Here is a 22,814-nt window from a genome sequence, read left to right as displayed (position 1 = left end):
CTACAACCTAAGAATAAAAAGTGGTATTTGCAATAATTTTCTTTTTTATTGAAGATGAGGGTGAAACCGCATATTGAGGTGCCAAAAGCATTTGAGTAAATATTTCTGTGTTTTTGACCACTACGCGCAGTATTCTCTATGCTCGGAGCTGACCATATTTATAGAAGGTGCCTTTCGTTTGACACTTCATTGCAACATGAACGTTTTACTCATCCACATGGGCTCGCTCCTGTTTTTCTGCTGGGCGATTACCCTGCTTCTGCCTGGCTGCCTGGGCGACTTGCAACCTGCTTTGCATTTCAATCAGACCTCTGTTGGCCATAATAGTACGTCTGCGGAATTACGTCAGTACACATGTGGTACGACAACAACTGTGTTTGTTAGCCCAGGCTACCAGGTAAAAAAATTATTATTGCATGAATTATCTGATCGTGAATTTAAACGGCCATTTTTTTTAGGGTCGCTTTGCATCTCCGAGCTATCCAAATTTGTACAGCGGTGGAGCCGATTGCTTGTGGACATTGACCACGTCGAGTGATGCGCGATTTACGCTGATTTGTGATCCACTCTCCATTTCTTGTACGGGGGATTACCTGCTAGTCTCACCCACCGGTGACATCGCCTTCAGAGATTCTGCTAACCCAATTTGCGGGTAAAAAAAAATTTTAACTGCTATTTCTGAATGAATTTTGAAGGGAAAATGTTTGGATGCAGGACCGGGAAACTACAAGTGACCTCGAAAGCAAATACTATTGCGATCGCGTTTCATTCGGCCTATTACACGAATGGCGGGGGATTCTCTTGCATAGCTCAAGCACAAGTCCCGCCCATTGTTTCTAGCACAACCCTTGCCCCTCCCCCAAATTGCGATTGCGGAATAAAAGGACAGGTAATTGAGTTTTTCTTTTACAGGGAGTATTGTGAAAAGATATTCCCATTTGATTACTCGTGCTGATTTATTTCGCTTCGCTGTACGCTTAAGAATCGCGTTGTAGGAGGGCAAAGTGCTGGAGTTACAGAATGGCCCTGGCAAACTTTATTGGCAGACATCAGCCCGTCTGGTGGAGGCTACCAATTTTGCGGAGCGACGTTAATCTCACCTTACTGGGTTCTCACGGCTGCCCACTGCACGTACAACCGGCTAGCTACAAATATCGGTGTCGTCGTGGGACAATACAACACGCTAAGCCTTTCCTCTACCTCACAGGTTTATCACCGTCTTTTTATTGTTGGTTTATGGACTTTTTTAATGCAACTTTGATTTCCTGTACGGCGAATAGGTCCGCAGAGTCAGCCAAATTATCCAGCATCCGAATTTTAATCGGACAACAGTCAACCACGATATAGCCCTTCTGAAACTGGATTCTCCAGTTTCATTCTCGAATGCTGTTCGGCCCGTCTGTCTTCCAACTCGTTTTACCAATTACGATTTTGATAAACAAATTGGCGTCGTTACTGGTGAAATCTGCGTATAAATTATTATGTACCATCTTTAATTAATTAAATCTACAGGTTGGGGAACAACAAGTTTCGGAGGAACAGCCTCGGAGAACTTGCTTGAGGTATCGCTCCCTATTATATCTACAGCAAACTGCCGACTTAATTCGATCGTCGGTTCCAAAATTACGGACAATATGTTTTGCACTTATGCTGAGAATAAAGATGCCTGTCAAGGGGATTCAGGAGGTCCCTTGAACTGGATTGATCCGCAAACTGGTCGAGCGTACATTGTGGGAATCACCAGCTTTGGTATCGGCTGCGCGAAACTCGATACACCTGGGATCTATACAAAAGTAATAACTTTGAGCTCGCTTCTCATGGTTTGTTCATTTAACACGTGCTAATGCTCTTTACATTATAGGTGACAAACTATTTATCATGGATGCAGCAATACACAGGTAATAATGGAAAGCTTTCTGGTAATGAGCACAATTTCAAAGATGTTGTATCACAGGGACAATATGCACAGTATAAATACAATGCCACAGCGAACTGCAAAAGGAACAGGCAAGCCCCCAAGAAAATAATAAATCATTTCTTTTCTTTACGTAGATAGCATACCATATTTTTTTGTGGATTTTAACGTTCTTAATAAAGAAATTGTTCCTCTGGAACGAAACTCATATCACTTCAAAAAAACGTTTTATCTTTTTATGTAAAAGGCAATGTTGCAAAACTAATAGAATTTTGTAGTTTTCCAAAAAAATTTTCTTTTTATAATTATTTTATTATTTTTTGAGTTTTTATGCAATTTTATCCAATATTTTCTGTTCTGTGCTTAATGGATGCTTGAATCTCTTGAATCTTGTGAACCCACATGTTTGACAATCTGGCAACCGCTAACCGGACGAAACAATCAATCGAACCTGTAGTGTTTAGTTGCTATGGCCCAGATCTGTGGATGTTCGTCTGCTACAGAACCACCACCACTCCAACAGAGGAGTGAGTTGCAAGTTTTGGTGCTTAGGAGAGTCATCCAGTTTGCGTTAGAAACAGCAGTGAGTCAGAGAGTGATAATATTAAAGAATGGAAATGGAGGTAGATTCTGCTGATAGTAGTGAAGAACTAAGGCATAAGAAACTGGGATTTCGTCCTCAAAAAGAACTGATATTTAACAAATTTCTTCCTTACGCGGAAGGAATCGACGAGGAATCGGAATCATTCCTAAGTGAAATAAAATGGAACTTGTCTAGAGCAGTATTGTTTCGTGAGTTGGTATGTCGATATTTAGATGTATGAAAATTGCACCATAAATATTTTCAGTAATCACATTTTGGAAAAATCTGTAGAGGCCAGGAGTTGTTACTTGGACTGGCCGTCTGATACGCTACATTAATTTGTATGGGCTCAAATTTTCGAAAGAAGATCATGTAAAATTTGTCAAGCTCTATTATGATCTCATTGTTATACCTGGCCTGGAGGCCTCAATGATTTCTCTGTTTGCCAGCACTTTGAGTGGTTTGCTTAAAAAACAGTACTTGATTAGTCCACAAGAGTTGCAGCTTCCATGGAAACCTCTTTACAAGGTTATGAAAACAATTTTGGATTCCCCTTATGAAGATGTTGGCCTCTATTATATTCCAGCTTCCATGGATTCAGTTCTCAGGACTGTTGTCAAGCTTTGTCGTGACTACTTCCCGATTGAAGCAACAGAAGAAATGCTAGAAGAATGGAGACCTCTGCTCTGCCCCTTTGACATGACAATGCCCATGGGTGTTAGTTTATTTGAAACATTCTTACCTACTAAAACTGAACCAAAGAATCACGAAAAAAGTTACCTTCTGTGGTTTGAAGAATTCATTGGTCTCTGGAGGATGTGTCATAATAAACCCAGCTGGGAGTTTGATTTACTGCTGCTATTTTCACGCCTTGCAGACAACAACATCGGCCAAATAAATTGGGAACCTGTTATGCCATTAATGTTTTGTAAAATTTTGAACAATTTCGGATTACCAGTTGGTTACAGGTTACTTTACTGTGATAACATTATATGAACGCGTCTAACAGATTTCTTCCTTCAGGCATCAAAGAGGTCAAATTGGTCACAAATTTGACCTTGGGGCGGTTGTTACGTGGATAGTTGCCACCCTTGGAGGCGGTAGCAGTTGCCAAGATCATTTAGATGCGCTGTTTAAAGCTATCAATAGCTATTACCATCCATCTAACGTTGGCACCTGGCACACGAAATTGAACGATTTTCTACGTCGCCTACCTGCAGCTTTCGTAAAACGGCTACATCGTGAACGTTCCAATAAGAAAAGTTGGCTTACTGCAGTTCCGGAAAATGCAAAGCTAACTGAAATTGACATCACTCGCTTTGTCGAAAGTAAGACTTTACAAATAAATCTCACTTTGCTGTCAAATTAACATTTGCTATGCCGTGTTTTTTGGAACAGGTGTTCTTCCAGTAGCCTTACTCGCAATGTTCTCTCGTGCTGGAGCATATGAAGCTAGTATAGCCTTTCATCAACTTGCTCAATTGAAACCGGAATTAGTTATTCCTCCACTTCTCGAACGACTCTATTCTGCATTGGATACAGTGACCGAACCCCACCGTTTGACAGCTACATTGCAATGTCTAGTTTCTGTGATTCGACCTTTAGTTAGAGGCGAAGCGTATCCAGAAGGGCCATCCCACGTCCTTCCACTTTTAATGGCCTGTCTTCCGGCAATCGATCCTAACGATATTAGAAAGACTTTGGTATGTTGGTTGTTTTTATCACCATGTCGAGTTCGGTTTAGATTGATGGATTTTTTCACCAATTTATATAGGTCACATTTCAGTTGGTTACTTCCATTGCAACCTTAGTGCCTTTCGTTGATTGCTCTGGTGCCATATCGCAGCGTTCAGATTTGACAGAAGAAGAGGAAAGAGTATGTTCTGCCACCGCCGGATTTGAGGATTTTGTTCTGCAATTTATCGATCGATGCTTCAATTTGGTAAGCGCCTTTTTCGAATTGTTGGAACGTGGTTTAAATAAACTTATTGTTCAGGTAGAAAGCAGTTCTCTCGAGCAAACGAGATTAGATAAGGCAAAAAATGTTGAAAAAATGACGCGTGAGGAATCCTTGTTGGAAGTTGGCCTTTCATCTACGATAGCCTCGCTTGCGATGCAATGCTCGGGGGATATTTTCGATGTTGCCTTGGGCAAGCTGTATTCGTTTGTCGGCGGCCGTGCCTTCGAACCACATGTTGCAGGAAAGTTTGCTGCCCATATCGTTGGCTCAGTAGCTAAAGTCAACACCGCCAAAGTGCTGCAGACCTTTCTGCCGAGTTTATTGAAATCTTTGGAAAGCACGCTTGCTTCCGATGACATTCTAGTAGAAGAAAGACAAGAAGACGAGCTCATGTTTAACTTACTTCTGTTATCAGAACTGGTATAGTTTCCTTGTATACATGTCCATGTTTTTACCAATTTTACCGGATTTCCTTATTTAGATGCGATGCCCTGGAACTTTTTTGCTTCCTTTTGCTGATCAGTTAATTCGTGTGCTGGATCGTGCCTTAATGCTTAAAGCTCGAGAAGCCTACTTGTCTTCTGGCACTGTACTCACCAACTTGTTGAAAAGTCTAACAACGATTTATCCGACGGATTTCCGTAGCGTCGCTGAAGGATATGATCGCGCATTGTCTGAATATTTACCCATACGAGATTGGGGCAAACCTGGAGATTTAAACAATCTTCAAATTAAATGGCATTTTCCGAATAAGGAAGAGCGTTTCCTAGCAGAAAAATTGTTGAAGAGATATTTGGAAACCAATTTGAACAAACTTGACGAGCATGCTGATCAAATCAAAACACTGTCTAGGGAAGAACTTCAACGAACCCTCAACCATACGCTGGACTGCATCTTAGGTGCTGGAGCAGTCCTCCCTCCTTGGCAAGAAGAGCCGATTTCTATGGCTGAGTCGAGTGTGAGATTGGCTCTTCCGTTACAGTTCTCCCATGCTGATGCAGAACACTGGCAAATATCGTTTTCAAACGGCAAACATGTTCGACTAACTATCGCCCAAACAGTACGCGTTTTTGAAATGATGTTTTTATGATTGCCAAGCTATTTTAACGTTCTTCTGGTTTTTAGCTATTCAAGGTTGTGCGCCACCTTCTCTCCACTGGTTCCGACGATACATTTGCCCTCTTCGGCACGATTTCCATCTGCCAAATGCTACTCTTCCACTACGGTGTCTTGAAAGAAGACTTTGAAACTCACCAGAAGAATTTTCAAATGGTGAAAAAAGTGCTCGGTAGCAATTTGATTGGTCGGAAAGCAGATATCCGAGCCTTGATGGTTGATCGCATTCAACTTCAACATGAACTCCGAGTCCTGGAGAGTGCCTTCACCCTGAGCGTAGTGACTCCCACGATGCACATGATTCTTAAAGATCTTGTCCAGCTGGCAACTTCACAGTATTCGGAAGTACGTAGCCGTGCGCAAGGCGTCCTTAGTTATTTACAACGACAGTCTCCCAAAGCTTACCAAATTATAATGGAAGATTTACTTAATGGACTCAAACCAGAAGCGTCACACGAACAGTTGAAAGGTTCGCGTAGCCTTACAGATTATTGAGTAACATTAACAATGTAGTTATTTGTTATTATTATTTTTCTTAAAGGTACTCTGTATATCCTTGCTGAACATTCATCGAAGCAAAGATCTTTGCTAGTAATGCACAATTGGAGCGTTGTCAAGGAACTGTGGATCGCCGTTGCTCGCATTTTACCATCAGAGAAACCTTCAATCATCCAGCTGGTGACCGCCATTTCTATGTTGCTGATGCGCACTATTGAAACGACATCAGTCCACTTAACATTCACAGACAGATGCATCACTTCCGCACAACTCTTAACAGAAGCATCGCTTGAAGAGAAAGAATTAGAGCAGGCAGTTCGAAGTGAAATGGAAGGCGGTCAGAAAAATGAACAACTCTACTACGAACTGCTTGATTCCCTCGTCGAGATTCTTACCAATGGTTCTCTACATTGGCGGATGTATAATCTAGCTTTCCACATGCTTTGCTTGCAGCTGCGTGGGGATCTTCCCGCACCTCCTAAAATGATCAGCGTTTTCGTCCAGAATCTAATACATGACGCAATTGCCGTGCGCAAAGTTGCCATTAAAGGAGTTGCAGCTATATTGAAGCAGCAGAAAAAGCAGCACAAGAAAATAGTTGTGAATCCGTCTGATATAGCGCGCCAGTTTAGCCCTCCAGAGTTTAAAGAAAGCCCCAGAAGGTATGCAACCCTACTCCGCTAATGTGTTGTTAGAGCTAAGATTTCCGTATAATTATCTTACTTTTCTTTTTCAATTATAGTGGTTCAGGAGACCAATGGGACAATGGCTGGTTGCAGTATCAAGGAAAAAGGCTTCCCAAGACGGTTGAAGAATGGAATCAACCTAGGTATACTTATTGATCAATTGAAATGTTGTGTAGTTCCTCCAAATATCTAGCAATTCCATATTTCATTTGTAGATTTGTCCATAAAACGCATTTTGGGTTTTATTCCTGGCCAAAAGTCATGGAAATCTACGCTCCAGAAGACCAACAACCAAGCTTACCAGAAAAGACCACCATTGGATTGCTGACCCCAGGAGAGAAAGAGATTTTCTCATTTTTTGAGAGTGATGCAAACATAGAAAAGTTTGTTCATTTCTTGTCTCTGGAAGACAGGAAAGGAAAAGACAAATTTGGTGCTATTAGATTTTCTTTATTCAAAGGTATTTGACTCTCTTTTCACTCAAACAGTTTATAATTAATTTCACATCCTAAAGATGCATTCACACTCCACAGGCCTGTTCCGCAATTTTGGGGACTTGTTTCTCAGCCGGATCCTTCCACATCTAGAGCGTCTTGTATGTGATCAGCATGAAGCATCTCAAAGGTGTGCTGCCGAAATCATAGCGGGCTTGATACGGGGCTCAAAGCACTGGTCTTTTGCGAAAACAGAGGCGATGTGGAACGCTCTTTGTCCCATTTTAAGAACAGCATTCAGTAACGTCAACGTCGAAAGTATTAGTGACTGGGGAACAGCGATTGCGACAGCGTCGGAATCAAGGGATCCCAATCGCATTGGTTGGTTAATGGAACTTATTCTAGAAGATCGTCTAGAACAGGTATGATGAAATTTTAACAAGTATTCTGTTATTTTTGGGTTTTTTTTTTAAATTTCATGATCAACCACAGGGATCATTTACTGACTCGAGTCGACTGTATATGCTTCAAGGAGGGATTTCTCAACAGGAATGGAGAGTGTCTGAGCTTCTTTTCCGGCTTTTGAAACTTCTTCGTCCGTATCTGAATCATCCTTATCAAAACATGCGTGATCGTTTGGGTAGTGTGCTAACAAATATATTCCTCCACGATATTGACCTTCCTGGCGGAACTGCCAGTTCGTCTCCCCGAGTCAAAGATTTCGTCGATGAAATTCTGCCTCAATTGTCTCTTCTTTTGGATAATGGCAATCGTGATTCTCCGGTAAGTGTTTTCCATCCAGTTAAATTGTGTTCAGTGTATAATTTTTCATTTTCTACTAACAGATTGACTGGAATACAATTAAAGGCGACGAAGAACGCAACAAATCTTTACGTCTATTGAAAACTGTAAGCCAGTGGTTATCTGGAATGTGGACCCGCAGCTATGGTTGCCAGCCGGAAGCTCAATTGCTGCTACTGCCCTATCTCTTCGCAGCTGAAAGCAGCGATACCGATAAAGAACTGGCTCGCGAATGTTCTCTTGCTTTGTGCTTCATTTCCGCTACGGTGATGCGTCCTTCTACCATTGAGGTTGCTTTGAAGATCATTAAACAAGTTGCTCATCAAGGTTCCTGGAAGGCTAGAATAGCTTCCCTAGAATTTCTTCAAGTATGACTCCATCATTTTTTCCCCTTTCATTAAGAAATTGTACTGAAGGGATATTTTTGTTAGGTGTTAACGTTCAGTAATCTATTCAACGTCACGTTTATTTCGGATGGAGTGGATAGCGTTGCATCATTGGTTACGTTCTTGTTGGCTGATGAACGTTTAGAAGTTCGTGAGAAGGCGGCTCAGGTAAATGATTGCAGTTTGTAAATTAAATTAAGAATAAAGTTCTACTTAAATGTTTCCTAGTAGTAGGGTAATGAAAGTATATGAAACAACTAAAAGGTGCTTTTTTCTCCTAGGTACTCGGGGGCTTGCTCCATTGTGGTTTTGTCGACCGTGAAAAGAGTCAACAGTTGCTAGACCAGTTTCAGAAGCAGATCAGTCACAGGTGTCATCGCAGCACACGGGCTGCATCGTTGGCAGATGTCGACATGGCATTGATCGTTAAAAGACATGCCGGAATCTTGGGACTGTGTGCATTTGTTGACGCTTTCCCCTATGATGTTCCCGACTTCTTACCCGATGTTTTGATCGAACTGGGAAATCATCTCAACGACCCTCAACCGATTCCAGTAAGATTTCGGTTTTCTTTCCATTTGTTTTAGCATATTTATTGCGTGAACTTATTTTAAGGTGACCATCAAGAGGACGCTTTCAAACTTCCGGCGAACTCATCACGACAATTGGCAGTTCCATAAGCAAAAATTTTCTGATGATCAACTTGTCATATTAACAGATTTGCTCGTGTCGCCAAATTATTACGCATGAGTTGTCTTCCGTTCTGTCATAACGTGTGTTGTGAAGGTATGTATTTTCATATTATAAAGTTGAATCTTTTCTTTGCTCTGATTTTAAAGAACTTTTAGTTTATTGAAGGTGAATTCTATGGATTAAGTTGATGGAAATTTAGCTCACGTTTTGAATGGAGTTTTTATGATTTCACAGTTGAATCAATGTTTACCGAAAGGAACGTTTGCAAAAGCGAATAAAATATTAAAAGGGAAGTGTGAAACTGAGTCGCATTAAGTAAAGTAAGGTAAGTTTATAGTTGTATAGTCAGATGTATATTTTTCCAACAAGTTTTAGTTCAGATTCCCACAATTGGGTAAATGTGCTTGGCTAGTTCAAAATGGAAATAGCAAATTTGTTATAGCCAAATTAAAGATGGAAAAATTGGCTTAAAAAAATGAGCATAATTCAAGACAAACAAAGAGCCAACTGTATGCAAAAGAAAAAAAAGGTTTTGGGATATTGAATAAGCCAACAGAATTTAATTATCAATTACTGATCACACAGTTATATACTCATGTCAATGCCTCCTGCAATGCCGCTTGCTGCTCAGCATTCATCTGACTCAAGCAGGCTGTAAACACTTCCTGATTACCTTGAACTTGACGAACAATATTCACCATTCGCCGGAACACTTCAGATTCGACATCCAACACTTCTTTGTTAAATGCTTCAGCTATAATAGAAATGATGCGCGGCAGGTTGGCGTGATTAGGACCCAAAACAACGGGATGATTCGCCTCAACTAAATCACAAAGATAGCTATATATATGTGGTGCTTCATCCTCATCTTCCCATGTAGGTAGCCAGTTTATCCAGTGGGAAATAATTTCATCAACGTGTAGAGCACTATTGTTGAATTTCAAGATTTTGGTAACAGCTGAAATGGCGTTCTCGGTTGGATTAATGTTCTCCACACTACGAGAATCTGGTGCAGCTATCATTTCAATAAACGTAGGAACAGCTTGCGCACATGCAGCAGCGAATACAGCCGTGCCGTGCATACCTAAAGCACCCCAACCGTAAGCTGCAGCCTGTCTTACCTAATGAAAGAAAAGAAAGCTCGAATGATGTCAATGGTAATATTTAACTAAATCAATTCTCACCTCGGGACTTTTATCTTTAAGGAACTCGAGTAGTGGTCTCAAAAATATTTCCTGGTATTTGACGCTGTCCGCTCCGGCAAACTCGATGACGTCATCAAAAACGCAAATGCCCCATTGGTGGTCTGGCCAAGGGCGGTCGGGACCTAGCAGTCTGACAACATGCGGGATCAAATTGTCGAGGACAGGTAGGAAAGCAGATCTGTAGGCTGCCATCAAAGCATGAATGACTTCGGTGACTTTACTAAGGATGTAGGTATCTTCGTCGTCTTCATCGACTAGTTGTTCCTCAACCACTTCGTCGTAATCTTCATCTTTTCGCTTTTCCTATGGTAATTTGCTTTTCTGTGAGTGATTTGCTCACCAATATTGACAATATTTAGTTATTAAATACCTGTCGTTCCGTCGAACGCGTAAAGTGATCTTTCATCAAACGATCGAGGATTTTAACTAACTCAGTCATCATTTCGTCGTTTAGGCAACCACTTCCCAGAGTTTCAATACATTTCGCCAACGCAGCCAGTTGCTCTGCCAGCACGTCTTTTTCAGGCTCCGTATCCATGGCTTTCAGAATATCGCCACACATAAACACCCACATATCCTGCATTTGTCGAAAGGATGCATCAAGCTCTTCGCCCTAACAACAAAGCTTTGTTATCACAATACCTGCACATACTGCGGGCCTTTTACTCGGGCACATTCCAGTAAGTACGGAAGAGCTTCAACGGCTGCCGTACGAACGCCATCGTGGAAATAGAACTTTAGGAGAGGAACCATTAGTTTAACAACTTCTTCGGTGTAGTCCGAAAAGGCGTCCTTCAGCTCTCGAGCGTAGCAGACAAGCATCTGGCAAGCGGTGGCCTTTTCTTCCAGACCAGCGGTTTTGATTCCGAAGTTCTGTTGATCGTTCAGTGACACGAACTGCCAATCGTCGTCGCCTAATGAAAACACTATTACGTTAGGTGCTTTACGGAAATTGAGGACAGACTTGCTTACCTTCGACAGATTTGAGATCATCCGCGTCTAGCAGAGCAACCTCCGGTTTCATGCTAGCGGCCTTCAGAACTGGACCCATGACAAGTGGAAGGTAAGGCTGGAATTGCTTTCCAAGAATTTTGCATATACGAGCCCAAGCCGAAATCATGTAGGATAATTGAGGATCATCATCGGCCATTTCTCCCCCCTCTGTTTGAGTTTTCAGGAGCATGTCCATGACTTCGCTAGCGTCCCGGGTAAACTTCTCGGCACCCACGGCTAAGCCTATCAAGCTAACACACTCGATGGTTTTTCCACGAAGAAGGCGGAGTTCTGAGGTTGTTGCATTCTGAATGATGTACTTCAGACAGGGCATGAATCGATCATAATAGACCAAAAATTTTTCCTCTGAAGTATCGGCAACGGAAGCAATCGTGGTTACGACTTGCTCGAGAACCAACTTCGTACCTCGTTCTACCAATTCTGAAATAAAAGAACTTTGATAAGGGCCTGAAGTGGAAAAAGCTAATAATAAAAGCTAACCATTGAATTTAGCGCTCAGAATAGCTTCAAGTTTGGCCATAATAGAGTCCAAGTATGGGGCCAAGATTGCTTTCGGACAATCTTCGCTAAAATTGACTAAAGCGGCACCTGCGTGGGCTTGAACGCGAGGGTTTTCGTTGTCGTCCATTACCATCAACAGCCCTGGAATGACTTTGTCGTGAAATTTCTTTTCAAAGATTGTGGCAAAGTCCGTTGACATCTGGCCAATTGCATTGCATGTGGCGTAGCGGACGCGAGGGTGAGGATCTCGAAGAAAATTGAGAATTCCATCCATGATTTGCGTGAGAAGAGGTTCCATTTCCTAGTTCAAAATTCCGAAGATTAACCAGTAACTTCCGGATATTGCAGAACAACGTTAAGTACCTTATGGCATCCTTCGCCCACGGCAGAAACGGCCATCAGAGCAGCGTGCCTGTATCTCCAGTCGGGATTTGCGAGCATGGTAGGTAAACTTTGGATGATGAGGGGCAGAACGGACTTTCCACCGATACCGCAGGCTAGGCGATCGAGAGCTGCTTCCGCAACTACCGAATTGCTATCGTTGTCTTCTTCTGTTAAATCGTCGCTTGTGCTCCACTCTTCGTCGTCTTCCAAATCTGTCATCATTTTCAGGGCAGTTGATATCACTAATGGGATCAGCGTCGCTCCGTTTTTGCGGACCGATGCAGGTGCTGTCTCTGCTAATGTAACGATGACTTCCAAGGCCAGCTGGCGCCAAGAATCCAATAGTTCTTCATTTGCCACTGCTTGCGTACACATTTGCAGCAGGGGTTCGATCTGAAGTCGAAGGAATTTAGGTGTGTTCTCAGCTAAATCCACCACGCACTTCAGTAACGTATCGTCATCTTGTTTCTGAATACTTTCTGCGACAATTTGTATCATTCCTGCTGTCAAATCCTGGGATAATGACACAATAAAATTAGGTAAGAACATGGAAATAATTTTTTATATTACCTGAAAATGTTTTTGGATGGCAACATCATCATCATGCAAGAGAATGAATGATGACAATGATTTCACAGCCTGATAGCGGACTGCATAATTTGCCCAGTCAGCCATGCATTGCTGTAGCATCTGTTTGATGACATTTAGGTATTGAGACTGTTGGTTCCCAAATATACCAGGTACAGATCCAAACATTTGCAAGGCACTCTCCTTGAGCTCAGGAGTGCCATTGCTGGCAGACTCAAATAGGAAGCGGAGAAACTCTGGCCACAGATTATTGCCTTCCTCATCCAGTAGTTGTCTGGCCAGTTCAGAGACAACTTCACATATTTTTCGTCTCATTCCTGCTTGGGTTTCTGTATGAATGATTGCCAGTAGTTCATTTTTCAAATGAACTTGGTTTTCAGGTGTAAGCTGAAAATACAAATTTTAAAAATTAAACCATTATAGAATTACAATTAAGCACACTATTTCAGAGAAATAGGGTTTCCTTGATTTCATTTTCCCAACAATTAGCATAAATGTGTTCTCCAATGAAATCTTTCTTAGCAAAAATAACCATTTATGATTACCTTGTTATAGAAATCTTCAAATTCATTAGAGATAACTCTTCTCAACAAGACAGCTGCCATTTGACGTACATCTTCACCCACAGTGGTGTTCCTCATGGAAGCCAAAAGGTAAGTTGCTCTAGTTTCCACAGGAATTCCATCAAGTGTAGTCTGGAAGTTTTTAAAAAATTGATTTATATACAAATCGGTTTAATGAATGGAAAAAGTATCGCTACGCAGTGCAAGCATGCTACTAGGTGTTTGAAGATTTGACAGATAATGACGGAGTCGTTTAAACATACGTACAATGAGCTAAATGAAAAATACACACTAACCTCAGCGTTACTACGGACGGTATTATCCGTACTTAATAATGTACTCAATAAATGCAGAAACTGCTGTTGATCTTCCGCCATGTTAGGGATGTGCTGGATTGGGTTTTAACGGCGATTGCCGCAACGCGAAGAAACGTGGTTGTCGGCTGCCAGAAGGCCTTGGACGGCTGCGAAGGTTGTCAACTTGTCATATAGCACGAGAAGTTAAATTAAGTGTTTGTTATTTATAGAGTATTATCATTAATACTTCTATTAATGCCCGTTAAATAATTTTAGAAATATAAAATATTATTTTGATGGAGAATTTCAATATATTTGACAGCCTTTGAAGTAGAACGTTGTAGCAAAGCCGATACAAGGGGCCGGTAGATCCCGAGAACCATTTTGACAAAAGCGGAAATTGTATTAAAAAATCATTAAAAGAACATTTAGGATAGGTGCAGTTTTCAGGCTATTTCTCATCCCGTGAAAACGAGATTTCATATATTGATATTTAAAAGTGTTGAAAAATGCATTCAAAGACTTTTATTTTGGAATTCCCATCCAGCATGCCAGTACCCAGGCTCGCAGCCCGCTTGGCCGGATGGCGGATGTGCGCCATCTCGCCATTTTCCGCATTTCATATTTTTTAGTAGATCTGGTGGCGTTGTTGATTTGAAGCAGACGAAATTGCTATTTTTCACGCCCCCGTGTTGGTAAGAAGAGATGGTGTTTTGTTCTGTGCTCTGAGAATTAGTAAACGCCCGAAACTGGCATACTAAGAGTGAATTAATTGTAACATATCTGTTCTCGGAGAAGGAAAGCTTGAACTCCTTGTGAGTCATTTATGCATAATCCTCAACTTGCACATTTCCATTAAGTCATGGCTTCCGACGATGAAATCCAGCCAATATTAGAAAACGAAGTTCCTGGGGATGTCAAAGAGGAAATATCAGAAACCCTGATTGAAACGTCTGTACCCACCCATTCCAATGAAGTTGGCGATGAAGATGTTGAAGTGATGCTCACGGGCTGTGGTGCAAGCCCTTTCTGTGATCCTCGGAGAATGCCTCACAGGTTTATTGCACTCTTTTTAATGTGCCTTCTTGGGTTTGGTTCCACGTTTTGCTATGATAACCCAGGTAACTACAACTGAATTATAGCACAAACATTGTTTATTGTTCAATTAGTACCTCTAAATTCTTAGGTGCATTACAGGACAACATCAAGTCAGACATGGGCATCAACACTGCCCAATTTGCCAATCTTTATGCCTGGTACTCTTGGCCAAATGTGATACTTTGTTTTATTGGTGGATTTTTATTAGATAGGTAATTATCAAGTGAATTAATTTAGTGATGTGAACTAACATTTCAGTTCTATAGAGTGTTTGGTATGCAGTTAGGGACAATTATATTTGCTACACTAGTGTTGTTGGGTCAACTGACATTTGCTCTTGGAGGCATACTGAATAAATTTTGGTTAATGGAAATGGGTCGCCTTATTTTTGGGTAAGGCACAAAAAAGAGGCTTGGGGACATTTTCTGAATAATTTAACTGTTTTTTTTCATTAGTATTGGAGGAGAATCACTAGCTGTTGCTCAAAACACCTATGCAGTTTCTTGGTTCAAAGGAAAAGAACTTAACATGGTCTTTGGCTTACAACTAAGCTTTGCCAGGCTTGGCTCGACTGTGAATTTCAACGTTATGGGACCGCTATATAAATACGTCTCTCAATTTTATAGCGGCTTTTTATGCACGGGAGTGGTTCTAATGATCGGTAACCTTTCCTGTTGAAGAGATCGAAATTTTGTTAAATGATTAATTTTGAAATTTCTCCAGCGTCGGCCTCGTGTGTAATGTCATTATTAAGTGGACTTATTCTTGGATATTTGGACAAACGGGCGAACCGAATTCTGAAAAAAAGTGGGCAGACTGGTGAAGTTATTCGATTTAGCGATGTCAAAGACTTCCCCGCGACATTTTGGCTGATGTCGGTCATCTGCGTTGCCTACTATGTTGCTATTTTCCCATTTATCGGGCTGGGACAGTGAGTATTGTTGAAAAGGCCACATGAGTTGAATTCTAATTGTATTTCTTTCTGCAATTATTCGATTTCAGGGTGTTTTTTGAACGAAAGTTTGACTTCTCGCCAAGCAACGCGAATGCAGTAAACTCGATTGTCTACGTCATATCAGCGGTTGCTTCTCCCTTTTTCGGCATATTAGTGGATAAGGTCGGACGCAATATCCTATGGGTGTTTCTTGCGATTTTATTCACAATCGGGAGTCACGCTTTGCTCACATTTACCTTTATAAACCCCTACGTCGGCATGGTAATTATTTTTTTTAACGTTCTGGGATGAACTAGAGATTCAACAGTTTAATGGCGCAGTTAACGTTTAAAAAATTTAATTGGCCATTCTTTTCCTTTTTTTTTTCCGCATAAGGTTACTATGGGGTTCTCATATTCCATGCTAGCTAGTGCTTTATGGCCCATGGTGGCCTTAGTTGTGCCTGAATACCAACTGGGGACAGCATACGGAATGTGAGTCGAGTAAAAAAAAGATGGTTTCGTTAAAAAGTTCATGAGTTGTTGGATAACATTTTTGTCTTTAGAATGCAAGCTGTTCAAAACTTAGGGATGGCAGTAGTGACCATGATGGCCGGAAGAATTGTTGACGACCAAGGCTACCTTGTGCTTGAAGTCTTCTTTTTGGCATGGTTATGCTGTAAGTTGTTTACCTGTTTCATTTGGATATTACGTTCGCCGTCGCATTCATTCTGAATCCATTCCTGTGATTTGTAGTATCTTTGGTAGCGACCGTCCTGATTTGGGTGATGAACGCAAGTCGAGGAGGTCTTCTTAACATGTCTGTAGCCGAAAGGGACAAACATGAACGAGAACTTATGTAAGCTTGGCATTCCCAACTAGAATAAGAAATTGCTTGTGGATTCGACAATATTTTAGAATTGTATTTAGGTCAAAAGAAAACCTGGAGCGAGAAAAGTTTTTTGCATCTGGTTCTATGTCGGATGTCACCCCCTATGACCTGCTACAGCCAAGGTCCGATTTTGCTATGCGGAACCGTTATCTCTCACGCATAGGAGCTAAGGTAATAACACCTTACAAAGTATTTCTCAAAGCGTGTGCACCATTTTTTGTCCCCCAGATTCCTGAACATTTGGTTCCTCAAGCCAGCATGGTCTACCGTGCCCTTCGATAAGACGAGTTATTTTCTGCAGAACGTAATATTTTTTATTCGCGAATTACGAAAAATTCGATCATTTTGTATCACTTCACCTTGAAATAGCCGACTAAACACTTTCTGCTGTGTATACGTGATAATAAAGTATACTGACAAACTTTATAGGAAGTGTAAACTATAGTGAAATAAAAGATCTGAATTTAAATAATTAATTTAGAGGCTTCAGAAAGTCCAGATACATGTGTCTCCAGAGCAACTTGTTTCCTGTGCTGAATATCATTTTTCCCCAATCAATTGTGTTCATTGTTTCATCAATGTTGCAATCATTTTGTGCGCACTTGCAGTAAAACTGAACTCCCATCCAAATCTGCTTTCAATTTGCTTCCATAATTTCTTTGAATTTTGACCGTGAGATGGCGACTCAATCCAATGAAAATTCTGAGAAATGTATATGGCAATCCGTTTTACCCAAAATAAAAATGAAATATTGGCCTTTTTCTGTTTTACTGCTATCGCCATCTACCGGTCACGTTTCTAGTTAATTCTCTACATACACTGACCGAAAAAATTTTTAAGCTCGACTAAATAAGCCCGACTTTTCTCGGTCGGGCTTAAATTTTTTTTCTGAAAAAACTGACGCTCATCGGAATTAGTTGAATATCACAGGGTATACTCAAAATCGAATTCTGATTCCGAATAAATTGCTATTTCTTTTATGAAGTTGAAGTTGAATTGTTTTTGAAATACACCGAGTATTTGATGCAATGCTCGCGCGCCAGTACGCTACAGCGCTAGTGCGATGCTTATTTTATCGGGCTTGTTTTAAAACCTAACCAAACAGTATTTCCACTAGATGGCGCTGCAGATTCATCAGCCTCTAGCGTGTGAAATGGAACTATTGTTATTTTTTGTTGTCATGTGATTCTCATTGTTTACTTTGTTTTTACGTTGACAGCGTGTATTTGAGTTTCCCTCGTCTGAAGGGTATCGTTATTTCTATTTTTTTTGTTTTTTTTACCTCCACCCCTATTATCGACGTACAAATATTGCACTGCTTCATTTATGGCAATCCGTTTTACCCCCCCAAAAAAAATATCGGTCTTTTTTTTTCTGTTTCACTGCTATCGCCATCTACCGGTCGATAGCAGTAAAACAAAAAGAATGGCCGCTATTATTTTTTTTTTTAGGGGAAGGGGGGGGGGGTTTAACGGATTGCCATAGATTGCATCAAACTTACCCATTCGGCAACCCAAGTGTGCATATGTTTTTCTTTGATAATTATTTTATTTTGCTAGTATGTTTGGTAAACTGCGTTCGTGCCCAATATTTTTGCCTTTGCATTTTAGGTCAACTATTAGGTGATCTATACCTGATCCTGTGTTTTAAAGTGATCTGCTTTCACAGCTACATTTCTGTGTTCTTTTCCGTTGGTCTATGGTTCTGAATTGAGGCAAGTATATCTATTATGCTATGTCACTAAGTATTATAGGGAAAAGAATAACTGAAGTTATTTGAGATCTATTCTGATTCTCCTGATATCCATCTCAATGGGTTTTTATTTGCTTTTCAACATTCATTTCATAGTGGTACATATGGCTTTGATTAATATTACCATAAAGACTGCCGAAAATGGGTGTGGTACGGAAACCTAGAAATGGCATGAGTTCACCATCAAACATGGATTAGGTACTTTTCGGTTTTTTGTCTATCGAAAAAGTATTTTTAATGCTATTATTTTGCATTCACAGAATTTTAGCAGGGGATCAAGTCAAGTCTGGAAGTGTTACAGGATGGAAGAGTGAGCCTACAGTTGAAAAAACACTGAGAGTGCATTACCATTAAGGTATGAGGTAAAGTAATAGAGTATGCACATTGCCTAATGAGAAGTACCATCTTGTGTAAATGAATCTTGTATAACAGCAATCCTTTATAGTTCTGTCACAGCTAGAAGCATCAAATAATTCTGCTTCTCTTGCTAAAGAACAAGTTGTCCTTCACGTTCAGAGTGTTTGTGAAGCTGGGTACTTAAATGGCCCTAAAGATGTTTCACTTTGCTGGAATTGCAGCGATGAAGGTATGAGCGGAATTTTCTTGAAAAAATTTTGAATTTATGACGAAGCATTTCTCCTCCTTTTTGCCAACCATGTCTAATCTACAAAAAAAAATTATCCAATAGAAAAGGATTTTCAGCATACTGGGAACACAACTATCAACAATGCAATATTCTACAGGTGCTATTTTATCTTTCAAGAGCCTTATACAATGATTTTCATCTGCAATTTGTATGGCCTTTCCCAAGCTTCTGCCAGAAGTTGAATCTATGAGTAATGTAAGTCACATGAGCAACAATTGAGATGCTTAATGGTGTTGTTTTTCTTTTCTCAATATAGGTTAATAGTAACATTGGATCTGAAAAGATTCTTGGTTGGGGCAAGACACTGAATAAATTGTAATGATTGGAGGGATGACATGACATTTCTATACTTCATTCGGATTCCCGAGACGGTATTTTATATTTAAAAAATTGAAGTGCATATCTGGGCTCCCTTCCTTTCCGTAGCCCCGTTTCCCCTTGACTCGTAATAAGCCCGTAGGGGGTCATGCCCCTACTGTACGGTATATATAAAAATAACATATACCGAGGTTTGGAGGGCTCTGGCCGGAAAGGGGACGTGGGGGTCCGCTTAGTCCGATGATGTGTTCACGGAGGGCTCTGTGGCTACCCACAAATCCGAACTAAAGGTTAATCGCTCCTGTAAAAATGTTCCAAATCTTCAGCTCTTCTTCCGGCTTCTCTTAGCCAATCACCGGGTAATCTCCCCGGTGGGTCAACAAGGCAGTGTCTCCCCCTGCCTGGGTTGACGGCAACTTTTGAAAGGGCTATTGTGCCTTTTTAAAGTTGCAAAAATAATTGTAATGTGCAGAGAATTGTCAATAAATTTTTTTTTAGAAAATATTTTTTTCCAAAACTTGTTTCTTTCATTGTCTGTGTTAGCTGTATTCACACATTATCCACTTGTTTTTTTTTTTTGCTTTGCTTTATTGTTTTTGTCACCTTTGATGGTAAGCAGTGTTTATCGTTTATCTGTAAGTATTCAATTATTATTAATTACACTCTTTAAATTCTTCAACTTAGATTCAAGGAACAACGTGTAATATCTGGATATTTTTTGAAGTAATTTTGTATTTTGTTTTACTCGTATGGGAACCGATCCCCAGACATTCAGCGTGCAACGCTGATGCTCTAACATTGAGCCACGAGATATATCTAAATATTTTATTATCGCATATGATATGTTATCGTCTAGGATGTTTATGCAGTCTTTCAACATTATATGTTTATCTTCTATTACTTTCAAAAGGTTTATAGCTCTGTGGTAGAGCCTTTAGCTGCGATACTTGTTACCCTTAGTTCAACCCTCAGTAAATGTGTAAAAATGAAGAAGAATAAATGTAGAAGAGCATATTGCAGAATTGCATTTCAGTTTTATTCTAAGTGTAAATGCAAGTCCACAAGTGACTAGAAAAAAGCCAACTTGACATCATATGATTCATGGCTCATTGGTAGAGCATCGGCGCGGTATGCTGAACATCCAGGGTTCGATCCTTGAATAATAATAGAATACTTACAGATAAACGATAAACCAATGGAAACAATGCTTACCATCTAAGATGACAAAAACAAATAAGCAAAGCAAAAAAAAAAAAAACAAGTGGATAATGTGTGAATACAGCTAACACAGACAATGAAAGAAACAAGTTTTGGAAAAAAATATTTTCTAAAAAAAAATTTATTGACAATTCTCTGCACATTACAATTATTTTTGCAACTTTAAAAAGGCACAATAGCCCTTTCAAAAGTTGCCGTCAACCCAGGCAGGGGGAGACACTGCCTTGTTGACCCACCGGGGAGATTACCCGGTGATTGGCTAAGAGAAGCCGGAAGAAGAGCTGAAGATTTGGAACATTTTTACAGGAGCGATTAACCTTTAGTTCGGATTTGTGGGTAGCCACAGAGCCCTCCGTGAACACATCATCGGACTAAGCGGACCCCCACGTCCCCTTTCCGGCCAGAGCCCTCCAAACCTCGGTATATGTTATTTTTATATATACCGTACAGTAGGGGCATGACCCCCTACGGGCTTATTACGAGTCAAGGGGAAACGGGGCTACGGAAAGGAAGGGAGCCCAGATATGCACTTCAATTTTTTAAATATAAAATACCGTCTCGGGAATCCGAATGAAGTATAGAAATGTCATGTCATCCATCGAATCAATACAATTTATTCAGTGTCTTTCCCCAACCAAGAATCTTTTCAGATCCAATGTTACTATTAACCTATGCTGAGAAAAGAAAAACAACACCATTAAGCATCTCAATTGTTGCTCATGTGACTTACATGACTTATAGATTCAACTTCTGGCAGAAGCTTGGGAAAGGCCATACAAATTGCAGATGAAAATCATTGTATAAGGCTCTTGAATGATAAAATAGCACTCCTAGAATGTTGCATTGTTGATAGTTGTGTTCCCAGTATGCTGAAAATCCTTTCCTATTGGATAAATTCTTTTTTGTAGATTAGACATGGTTGGCAAAAAGCAGGAGAAAAGCTTCATCATAAATTCAAAAATTTTTCAAGAAAATTCCTTTCATACCTAAAGAGTCCATGTATGATGTTCATCACTGCAATGCCAGTGAAGTGAAACATCTTTAGGGCCATTTAAGTACCCAGCTTCACCAACACTCTGAGCGTAAAGGACAAGTTGTTCTTTAGCAAGAGAAGCAGAATTATTTGAGGCTTTCTAGCAGTGACAGAACTATAAAGGATTGCTGTTACACAGGATTCATTCACACAAGATGGTACTACTCATTAGACAATTTGCATACTCTATTACTTTACCTCACCTTAATGGTAATGCACTTTCAGTGTTTTTCAACTGTAGGCTCACTCTTCCATCCTGTAACACTTCCGGACTTGACTTGATCCCCCACTATAATTCTGTGAATGCAAAATAATAGCATTAAAAATACTTTTTCAATAGACAAAAAACCGAAAAGTACCTAATCCATGTTTTTGTTGAACTCATGCCATTTCTGGGTTTCCGTACCACACCTATTTTCGGCCCAAATACGGTCCCACAATTCTTCAGTTCCTTCGCTGCATGGACTTATTATTACACAAATGAATAAAAGCAAATAAATAGAATCATTACATATTAGGCCTTACCATCCTTAGCTTTGCTGTTATCTAATATTTTGTGTTGTTCCAATAATTGGGCCTGCAGCTTCATAATTTGATCTAATAAACAATAATTAATAATTGAAAACCAATATAATAATGTTTGTACTTACCACTTTTTTGTTTTATTATCTTATCCATTTTTCAATTGCTCCTCCAGCCACGCAGTTTTCTCCAGCCACGCTGTTCAATTAAATGCAAATGGCATACAATTAACTGAAATTGCTTACATGCCTGTAATAACGAAACCGACTGATAGATGGCTACGGGTAGAAAAAAGAGAAAAAAGTGCGATTTTTTTTTTTTTTTCCGCCATTTTTTTTTTTTTTTTATGTAAAACGGATTGCCATATTAAAGACTGAAAAATGTCTTGCCTTTCTCCCGGTGCCCTCCATAAAATGGCTAAACAAGGCAGCCGCAACGCCATCTCTGGAGCTTAACTTGCGCGTGGGTAGTTATGTTTGATGCATCCAGTATGCCCATGGCTGGTCATTAGAAAAATCTAGAATGATTGCTTTTCAATTCTTCGCATACCTAAATGTTTGTAACTAAGAAGCAACTTTCGACATGCTTCTCTTCAAGCAGTATATATATTTTTTCATATTATTTAACCTATAAAGGATGAACCGCCTTAAATGTCAGATGCCTGAAATCAAGGCCGCTCATTTTCCTTGCTCAGGGCTACATTGGTATCGTTCATCTATTTGGGTCAGTTTATTCTGTCTCGTGAAAATCAAAGAGTTGGAACACTTCTTTACTGGTAG

At 40.2% G+C, this 22,814-nt stretch overlaps 4 protein-coding genes across 5 annotated transcripts; 3 read left to right on the top strand and 1 right to left on the bottom strand.

Annotated features, from left to right (window-relative positions):
- The first annotated feature begins 61 nt into the window (after window positions 1-61).
- LOC130696624 (chymotrypsinogen A-like) lies at window positions 62-2,075 on the top strand. Its single transcript, XM_057519723.2, has 8 exons — window positions 62-397; window positions 459-652; window positions 715-889; window positions 983-1,207; window positions 1,281-1,458; window positions 1,513-1,793; window positions 1,862-1,898; window positions 1,955-2,075. The coding sequence occupies exons 1-8, from the start codon at window positions 197-199 to the stop codon at window positions 1,972-1,974; spliced, it is 1,311 nt and encodes a 436-aa protein (XP_057375706.1). The 5' UTR covers window positions 62-196; the 3' UTR covers window positions 1,975-2,075.
- Window positions 2,076-2,397: 322 nt separating this feature from the next.
- On the top strand, window positions 2,398-9,365 carry LOC130696565 (proteasome activator complex subunit 4-like). Of its 2 annotated transcripts, none has more exons than XM_059495236.1 (18): window positions 2,398-2,715; window positions 2,790-3,466; window positions 3,522-3,826; window positions 3,897-4,201; window positions 4,273-4,440; window positions 4,495-4,878; window positions 4,940-5,518; window positions 5,584-6,043; window positions 6,116-6,734; window positions 6,815-6,901; window positions 6,974-7,218; window positions 7,292-7,614; window positions 7,685-7,975; window positions 8,038-8,361; window positions 8,425-8,547; window positions 8,661-8,933; window positions 8,995-9,165; window positions 9,238-9,365. In XM_059495236.1, exons 1-17 carry the CDS (start codon window positions 2,527-2,529, stop codon window positions 9,127-9,129), a joined length of 5,487 nt encoding a protein of 1,828 aa, XP_059351219.1. In that variant the 5' UTR covers window positions 2,398-2,526; the 3' UTR covers window positions 9,130-9,165; window positions 9,238-9,365. The 2 variants fall into 2 exon arrangements, with proteins under 2 accessions (XP_059351219.1, XP_057375631.1); XM_057519648.2 differs by having other exon boundaries at window positions 9,228-9,365.
- Window positions 9,366-9,402: 37 nt separating this feature from the next.
- Window positions 9,403-13,781, bottom strand: LOC130696668 (importin-5-like). Its single transcript, XM_057519775.2, has 10 exons — window positions 13,624-13,781; window positions 13,310-13,459; window positions 12,747-13,151; window positions 12,156-12,689; window positions 11,772-12,093; window positions 11,250-11,711; window positions 10,920-11,191; window positions 10,648-10,854; window positions 10,257-10,580; window positions 9,403-10,193 (listed from the first exon to the last, which is right to left on the bottom strand). The coding sequence occupies exons 1-10, from the start codon at window positions 13,702-13,704 to the stop codon at window positions 9,666-9,668; spliced, it is 3,285 nt and encodes a 1,094-aa protein (XP_057375758.1). The 5' UTR covers window positions 13,705-13,781; the 3' UTR covers window positions 9,403-9,665.
- Window positions 13,782-14,315: 534 nt separating this feature from the next.
- Window positions 14,316-16,972, top strand: LOC130696606 (major facilitator superfamily domain-containing protein 1-like). The gene is made up of 11 exons (XM_057519697.2): window positions 14,316-14,744; window positions 14,810-14,933; window positions 14,988-15,113; window positions 15,177-15,382; window positions 15,445-15,652; window positions 15,724-15,937; window positions 16,052-16,149; window positions 16,221-16,333; window positions 16,411-16,513; window positions 16,585-16,717; window positions 16,775-16,972. The coding sequence occupies exons 1-11, from the start codon at window positions 14,486-14,488 to the stop codon at window positions 16,826-16,828; spliced, it is 1,638 nt and encodes a 545-aa protein (XP_057375680.1). The 5' UTR covers window positions 14,316-14,485; the 3' UTR covers window positions 16,829-16,972.
- The last annotated feature ends 5,842 nt before the right edge of the window (window positions 16,973-22,814 follow it).

This window comes from Daphnia carinata, chromosome 5 (assembly GCF_022539665.2).
Source record: "Daphnia carinata strain CSIRO-1 chromosome 5, CSIRO_AGI_Dcar_HiC_V3, whole genome shotgun sequence".
NCBI classification, from domain to species: domain Eukaryota; kingdom Metazoa; phylum Arthropoda; class Branchiopoda; order Diplostraca; family Daphniidae; genus Daphnia; species Daphnia carinata.
Note: the sequence above shows the minus strand (reverse complement) of the source record. Positions and strands in the feature narration are given on the sequence as shown.

Bases quoted from the DNA above. Each gene is read 5' to 3' on its own strand.
- LOC130696624 (XM_057519723.2), top strand. From the start codon at position 197: ATGAACGTTTTACTCATCCACATGGGCTCGCTCCTGTTTTTCTGCTGG. The intron at 398-458 runs GTAAAAAAATTA...CATTTTTTTTAG, and splicing joins TTGTTAGCCCAGGCTACCAG to GGTCGCTTTGCATCTCCGAG. The intron at 1,899-1,954 runs GTAATAATGGAA...GTTGTATCACAG, and splicing joins ATGGATGCAGCAATACACAG to GGACAATATGCACAGTATAA.
- LOC130696565 (XM_059495236.1), top strand. From the start codon at position 2,527: ATGGAAATGGAGGTAGATTCTGCTGATAGTAGTGAAGAACTAAGGCAT. The intron at 3,827-3,896 runs GTAAGACTTTAC...TTTTTGGAACAG, and splicing joins CATCACTCGCTTTGTCGAAA to GTGTTCTTCCAGTAGCCTTA. The intron at 6,902-6,973 runs GTATACTTATTG...TTTCATTTGTAG, and splicing joins GAAGAATGGAATCAACCTAG to ATTTGTCCATAAAACGCATT.
- LOC130696668 (XM_057519775.2), bottom strand. From the start codon at position 13,704: ATGGCGGAAGATCAACAGCAGTTTCTGCATTTATTGAGTACATTATTA. The intron at 10,855-10,919 runs GTATTGTGATAA...CGACAAATGCAG, and splicing joins AAGGCCCGCAGTATGTGCAG to GATATGTGGGTGTTTATGTG. The intron at 10,581-10,647 runs GTATTTAATAAC...AAATTACCATAG, and splicing joins CGCGTTCGACGGAACGACAG to GAAAAGCGAAAAGATGAAGA.
- LOC130696606 (XM_057519697.2), top strand. From the start codon at position 14,486: ATGGCTTCCGACGATGAAATCCAGCCAATATTAGAAAACGAAGTTCCT. The intron at 14,745-14,809 runs GTAACTACAACT...CTAAATTCTTAG, and splicing joins GTTTTGCTATGATAACCCAG to GTGCATTACAGGACAACATC. The intron at 16,334-16,410 runs GTAAGTTGTTTA...TGTGATTTGTAG, and splicing joins CTTTTTGGCATGGTTATGCT to TATCTTTGGTAGCGACCGTC.